Source organism: Bos taurus, chromosome 10 (genome assembly GCF_002263795.3).
Source record: "Bos taurus isolate L1 Dominette 01449 registration number 42190680 breed Hereford chromosome 10, ARS-UCD2.0, whole genome shotgun sequence".
NCBI classification, from domain to species: domain Eukaryota; kingdom Metazoa; phylum Chordata; class Mammalia; order Artiodactyla; family Bovidae; genus Bos; species Bos taurus.
In genome coordinates, this window is record NC_037337.1 from 19090434 (window position 1) to 19098336 (window position 7903).

The 7903-nt window shown below is 46.6% G+C and overlaps 1 protein-coding gene across 1 annotated transcript in view; it reads left to right on the forward strand.

Annotated features, from left to right (window-relative positions):
* The window catches only part of LOC132346317 (collagen alpha-2(I) chain-like), a 31196-nt gene extending 29793 nt beyond the window's left edge, over positions 1–1403 (forward strand). The window contains exon 3 of the mRNA XM_059890728.1: positions 353–1403. Coding sequence (XP_059746711.1) covers positions 353–395 — 43 coding nt within the window. The 3' untranslated portion in view covers positions 396–1403. The remainder of the gene's footprint in view (positions 1–352) is intronic.
* Positions 1404–7903: the final 6500 nt, after the last annotated feature.

Consider the following 7903-nt stretch of genomic DNA (forward strand, 5'->3'; position numbering starts at 1 on the left):
GATTGAGAAAGGTCAGCTCCCTGGGTTTAGTCTAAATGGGCCAGGAGGATACAAAGGGAGATCAGTTACTACAAATAATAAGAGGAAAGAAATCTGAATTTTCACTGGATGCCCTAGAAAAAGAATGAGGCCTAGGAAAGAAGTGGAGGGAGGTTGATGAAAAGAACTGAGATGGGATACATGCCAGAAACATGGCAGGAGGCAGGGGCCTACTGGAGGACATGGCCGGTGAGGAGTTTCCTGAGATAGAGCATGGCTGTCACATTTTATAAGCAGTCACATGTGTGCTGAATTTGAAGTTGTTTTTGGCTTTGTGCCATAGCCTTCCATTAACTCTAAATCTTTCGTGCAGGTTGGGTACATTGGATTTGCTTGGTGGCTGGAGTGAAGGATGAGGAGAGTCACATCATGGGCAAAAGGGCAAAAGCTAAAAGAACAGGAGACATCAGTCAACCAGACTGCATCATGGAAGCTCTTGCAGAAACAGCGTCAGGACTGACCACAATGGTTGGAAATGGGGCTCAGGCCATTTTTGTACCGAAAGAATAACCCCTAAGCATTAAATTGCTTGGCGTTGTCCAGGTTGGAAATTTCTGGGCTACATTCCAGTGAAAAAGAACTTTCACTGAGCCACGGGAAAAGAAAATTTTGGTTTATTAACAGCATTTGTCAGTCCCCTGCTTGCCATATGGTAATTAGCTTCCAGAACAACAAACTCTTCTGGGTTTCCTCCTGCTTTATCAGGCACTCATCAGTTTCCTTTACCAGTTCCTCCTCTTCTTCCTGATCTCTCGATGACCGCGTGCCACAGGGCTCAGTCATCACTACTTTCCTCTATACACAGACACAGTCCCCTGATGATCTCATCCAGTCTCCTGCAGTTAAATACCATCCATATGGTGACAGTTCCCAAACTTATATCTCCCAGACCTCTCTCCCGAACTCCAGGCCCATGTATCTATTACCCACCTGACCTCCCTACTTCGCTGTCTAAAACTCATCTCAAACTTTACATGTTAAATACTACATTTCTGATCTTCCAAAACTGCACCACTAATGGCTTTCTCTGTCTCAGTTGATGGCAATTCTGTCCATCCTCTCAAGCCATAAAACATGACTTTTTCTGTTATTCTCCATCTCTAATTTGTCAGTAAAAACTATTGTTTTTACCATCAGAATACATCTAGAATCTGCCTGTTTCCACCTTCTCTACTTCTACCACCTGAGTCAGTGCCACTCTCATCTCTTAACGGGATGGCCCAAAGTCTCCTAACTGACCTCCCTGCTCTCACCTTTCCCTCCCTCACAGCCAGTGGTGATCCTTTTAAGGCCGCTATAATAAAAGCTTATTATTCACTCCTTTGCCTCTTATTTCATTCAGAGTAAAAGCCAAAGTTCTTACAGTGGTCTTAGTTGATCTTTGCCAATTCCTTCTTTAGACAGAGATCAGTTCAGTTCAGTTCAGTCACTCAGTCGTGTCCAACTCTTCGCAACCCCATGAATCGCAGCACGCCAGGCCTCCCTGTCCATCACCAACTCCCGGAGTTCACCCAGACTCACGTCCATCGAGTCAGTGATGCCATCCAGCCATCTCATCCTCTGTCGTCCCCTTCTCCTCCTGCCCCCAATCCCTCCCAGCATCAGAGTCTTTTCCAGTGAGCCAACTCTTTGCATCAGGTGGCCAAAGTACTGGAGTTTCAGCTTCAGCATCATTCCCTCCAAAGAAATCCCAGGGCTGATCTCCTTCAGAATGGACTGGTTGGATCTCCTTGCAGTCCAAGGGACTCTCAAGAGTCTTCTCCAACACCGAAGTTCAAAAGCATCAATTCTTCAGCGCTCAGCCTTCTTCACCTCACATCCATACATGACCACTGGAAAAACCATAGCCTTGACTAGACGGACCTTTGTTGGCAAAGTAATGTCTCTGCTTTTGAATATGCTATCTAGGTTGGTCATAACTTTCCTTCCAAGGAGTAAGCGTCTTTTGATTTCATGGCTGCAGTCACCATCTGCAGTGATTTTGGAGCCCCCAAAAATAAAGTCTGACACTGTTTCCACTGTTTCCCTAACTATTTCCCATGAAGTGATGGGACCAGATGCTATGATCTTCGTTTTCTGAATGTTGAGCTTTAAGCCAACTTTTTCACTCTCCACTTTCATCAAGAGGCTTTTTAGTTCCTCTTCACTTTCTGCCATAAGGGTGGTGTCATCTGCATATCTGAGATTATTGATATTTTTCCCGGCAATCTTGATTCCAGCTTGTGTTTCTTCCAGTCCAGCGTTTCTCATGATGTACTCTGCATATAAGTTAAATAAACAAGGTGACAATATACAGCCTTGACGTACTCCTTTTCCTATTTGGAACCAGTCTGTTGTTCCATGTCCAGTTCTAACTGTTGCTTCCTGACCTGCATACAGATTTCTCAAGAGGCAGGTCAGGTGGTCTGGTAGTCCCATCTCTTTCAGAATTTTCCACAGTTTATTGTGATCCACACAGTCAAAGGCTTTGGCATAGTCAATAAAGCAGAAATAGATGTTTTTCTGGAACTCTCTTGCTTTTTCCATGATCTAGCAGATGTTGGCAATTTGATCTCTGGTTCCTCTGCCTTTTCTAAAACCAGCTTGAACATCAGGAAGTTCACGGTTCACATATTGTTGAAGCCTGGCTTGGAGAATTTTGAGCATTACTTTACTAGCATGTGAGATGAGTGCAACTGTGCGGTAGTTTGAGCATTCTTTGGCATTGCCTTTCTTTGAGATTGGAATGAAAACTGACCTTTTCCAGTCCTGTGGCCACTGCTGAGTTTTCCAAATTTGCTGGCATATTGAGTGCAGCACTTTCACAGCATCATCTTTCAGGATTTGAAAGAGCTCAACTGGAATTCCATCACCTCCACTAGCTTTGTTTGTCGTGATGCTTTCTAAGGCCCACCTGACTTCACATTCCAGGATGTCTGGCTCTAGATGAGTGATCACACCATCGTGATTATCTGGGTCATGAAGATCTTTTTTGTACAGTTCTGTGTATTCTTGCCACCTCTTCTGAATATCTTCTGCTTCTGTTAGGTCCATACCATTTCTGTCCTTTAGCGAGCCCATCTTTGCTTGAAATGTCCCCTTGGTATCTCTAATTTTCTTGAAGAGATCTCTAGTCTTTCCCATTCTGTTGTTTTCCTGTATTTACATCTTAGTAAATCATAGCTGTTCATTGCAGGCCAGGCTCTATCCATCCACTCTACCAATTGGCAAAGTGAAAAATGTTAAAAAGGTGAATGCAAGCCTAGCAAAAGATAGATCAGTAGCTTCTCTGCCTATGGACAGATTGTGCACTCAGTCACGTCCGACTCTTTGTGACCCCATGGACTGTAGCCCGTCATGCTCCTCGGTTCGTGGAATTTTCCAGTCAGGAATACTGGAGTGGGTTGCCATTTCTTACTCCAGGGAATCTTCCCAACCCAGGGATCAAACCCACATCTCTTGCTTCTCCTGTAGAGTGGGCATTCCTTATTCAAAGTGGAGTTGAGTAAGATGTGACTTGAGGGTGAGGGGTAGAGAGAGAAATCCTGAGATCAGCCACTTTCTTGCTAATGAGTCTAGAGCACATTATGTGTAGTTTTGGTATATCCTCTAGAGGTTTCTAAGATGCAGAATGATCTACTTCTGAAGCTTCCTTAGGCCATTAAGTTCTTTGGCACTGACGATGAGTTTCCTGTGGCAAGGAAATCATTTTTGTCAGCTATTCTAAATGTCAGTAGATTGATGCAGTTGGCTATGAAAATACCTGCCAACATTCTGAGGTTCAGGCCCTTACCTCGTGCCTTCTAGACTAATGACTGTCAATCGGGGGCCACTTTGCCCTCTAAGGGACATTTGGCAATGTCTAGAGATGTTTTTGGTTGTCACAACTAGGGACGGGAAGTGGGAAGTGCTACCGGCATCAGATGGGCCAAGGATGTGGCCAAACACCCTACAATGGGCACAGGATTACCCCCACCACCACCACCATCAAAGGACTGTGTGGCCCGAAAAGGCAGCAGTGCTGAGGTTGAGAAACCGTGGTCTGCACTATTCTGACAGACTTTTCACTATTCTGACCTTGTGCTCCATTTCCCAACCAGCATTCCCAAACCATCATATTTATCCATCACTCCTAAACTCCTGTAGCCCCAGTAAGCTCTTCATTGCCTAAAAAATCAGGTCCTTCCTTCTCATCTTGGCACTTAGATCCTGACAGGTTTTGCACACTTAGGTATCCACTCCCCAGCAGAACTCTCCTCCTAAGCTGTCATTGGCACCACCCTCCACACCACCATCCTTGTACTGCTGTTACCACGCCCCCGCCCCCAAACACACAGCCTGTGAGGATTCTCCCCACAGCTCCCTGATCAAATCTTGCTCATCCTCTGAATCCCACACAGGCAGCACACCCCTTGCCACTGAGTCAGTCAGTACCACTCCCTTTTGTACTTATCAGGGCTCACACGTCTCACACTCACATAGCTATCCTCAGTAAACTCTTTGAAGGGGTCCATGTGTATTTCTGTCCTATTGAGCTCCGTTTCTACAGCGTGAGTTGTGAAAACTATATTGTTGTATTGAGAGCTTCTTGTGAGAGTCAAATGAGCATAAACAAGCACCTGGTGTGGGGCCTGGTACCCATTTTGTTGTTCAGAAAACTATAAAATCATAGTATCTATAGAAGCATACATCCAGGGGTCCATAGAATGTGCTTAACACATCTTTTAAACCTAACTACAGCCTGGAAAGAGCACGCATTCAGATGAGCCTGGCATTTATTACTAACAGCAAAGAAAAACTTCCATCAGAAATCCTATACCAATTAACACGCCTTCACGCCAGAGTGAATCCAGGAGCAGTGGGTGTCACGTTCTCCCAAAGTGGAGCCTAAGCCAACCTTTCTGCATTTAACAAGTTAATGAACAGCTTGTTTGTAACACTTTGCCCACTCTGGCCCAATTTAGAAGGCTGCCAAAAGGCTAAAATACCAATATGCCACTCTCTGCTCTGCCGGGGTGCCAGCTGCCTTCTGCCCTCGACCGTTGGAGAGGCTGATGTCCCGAGAGGGCAGCACCGGGAGGATGAGGCTGCAGCCAGGGCCTGGCCTTTCCCCAAGCGGAAAAGGGCCTTGTCTCAGATCCTGCGAGAGAAGTGAGTGGGGCACAGTATTCTGAGCAGCCCAGGTTTGGCTCGAGGCCAAGCACCGAGTGGCAAACAAGAAGGAACACACATTCCGGGAAGGCAAGGAGCCCTGCCAAGCGAAGGCGGGCCGGCCAGCAGGGCCTGCCGGGCGCCAGGTGCTCCTCGGCTCTGTGGAGGTCAGGCTCATGGAGGATGGACTCGGGTTTCTCTGATTATCATTTCAGAGGCTTAAGTGCCTCCCTCCCCCTCACTTTCAGAGGGCAAAGCCTGTGGAGCCACGTAACCATTAAATTTGAATCCTCGCTGCTCTGGGGTCCAGCCCCTTATCTCTAAATGAAGGCAGGAGGAGAAAGAGGGAAATTGCACAAGGTTTCTATAATTCTACACCCTGAGTAAGAGAAGACACCACTGACAGCAAGGGAAGAGAGGAGGAAAGCCGGGGGGTTCTGGGCCCTTGTGGGACACTGAGTTCCCCACTTGCCCCCCGGGCGCCCCACCACACACACACACACACACACACACACACACACACACACACACCCTACACACACACACACACACACCCTACACACACACACACATACACACACACCCTACACTTGTTCTTCACCCCGGCCACTTCTGCCTTCGAACTGACCTGACCTCTGATCCGCAGAGCCCTCAGGAATGCTTTCCTCTCAATCACCTCAGGCCTTTGCCCAGGTATGAAAGAAGAGGAGAGAGGAAAGAAAGGACCAGAGCGGGCAGGGAAACACGGCCACAGGAGCCTGCCCAGCTTCCCTCCTGCCACTGTCAGGGCCTGGGGACAGCAGGGGTCCTTTGAGAGAGAAGAGCGAAGTCTGTCCCTCGCACTTTGGTTCCAGTTCCTGGTGGACTTTGCTGCCACCTAGTGGCCCAGTGGCCTCTCAGCACCCTCAGGGCGAGATCCACCTAGGAAACTGACCTGGCCCAGCCTGTGGCTGACACGCGAGCTTCGGTACTCTAGGATGCCCTGAGTCTGTGGTCCAGCTCCTAGGAGAGAGGAGCAGCACAGGGTTACGACCTCACCTAGCTCGATAGGAGTCCTGACGTCACGGCCACCAGATGAGACAGCCAGGACTGGCTGGATGGGCACTTAGGAGTGGGAGTGAGGGCACTTTCTTAGTTCCAGGATATCTCTGGTGGGATGCAGTTGTCCCAGAGCCCTCCTCGCTCCTGAATGCCTTGTTCACAAGAACTCCTGCCTACTCCCACGATTCTCTCTGATCTGACTAAAGCCCATGATGCAAACTGAGGTTCCCACATAATATATATACATATATCTCCCTCCATTTGTCCAAGTTTAAGGCAGTTGTTTCTCCCTTATAAAGCTAGCCCAACTCCAAAAATATAAGATTATATGCCCCCGACTGTGATGATGCTATGAACTCCTCCCCGGAAATAGTGAAAAGGAGGTGTATGATCACATACAGAGATTCAGCCATATTTTTCTGCACATTGCATCCACAGGTTTACTTCCTCTAGCAAAAGAAAGCCCTTGGTTTCAGTAGCCACTGACTCTACCAGCTCCACATTTTCAGACCTGAGCTGCCATACCCATGAATGTATAAGATCGCAATTCCCTTCTGCCTACCTCTCCAACCTCCAATTTTTTTTTTTTTTTTATGGTGGTAAAATACACGTAAAATTTATCATCTTAATCATTTTTAAGTTTCACACTCACATTGTTGTGTAACAGTCATCACCATCTCGAGAATTCTGTTTATCTTGCATAACTGAAACTCTATACACATTAAACAGTAACTCCCATTTCCCTTCCCCGTAGATCCTGGCAACCACCATTCAGCTTCCTGTTTCTGTGAACTGGACTGCCACACGTAGCTCATACAAGTAGAATCATACAGTACTTGTCTTTCTGTGATTGACTTCACTAAGCATAGTGTCCTCAAGGTTCATCCATGTTGTAGTGCATGTCAAGACTTTCTTCCTTTGGAAGGCTGAATAATACATGTCTGTCCCACATTTTGTTTATCCATTCACCTGTCAATAGCTACTTGGGCTGCTTCCACCTTTTGGCTTATTGTGAAGAACACTGCTATGAACATGGGTGTACAGATAGCTCTTCAAGCTCTTGTTTTCAATTCTCGTGGGTATACACGCAGAAATGGGATTTCTGGATCAGAGGGTGATTCTGCTTTTAGTTTTTTGAAGAACTGCTATACTGTGTGCCACGGTGGCTGCACCCTTTTGCCCTCCTATCAACAGTGCATAAGGGCTCCAGTTTCTCCTCATCCTCACTAATGCTTTTAGGGACTCTTGTTTTCTTTGCTAGTAGCCATCCTAATGGATATGAAGTGGTATCTAATTGTGGTTTTGATTTGCTTTTCCCTAGTGACAGTGATGTTGAAATGTCTATTCAGGTCCTTTATCGACTTTTAAATAGGTTGTTTTGTTGTCACTGAGTTGACCTCTCCAACCTCTTTTCATGTCAGTCTCCCATTGACTCGTATTCCAGATTCATGCAGATGGTCTCCATTCCTCAGAGACACATGCCTTCTTTCCTACCTTTCACAGTTACCAACCCTTTGCCAGGAACATTCTTTCCCCAGCTCTTTTCATGACTGGCTCCGCATCCCTGAAGCAAAGCAGCAACTTAAATCTCACCTCAGAGAACATTTCTTGACCACTCATCTAAAGCCATCCCCCTTTTCCCTGTATCTCGTATCAGTCTCTTTCCTTCATGGAACATAATCAGAATCTGCAA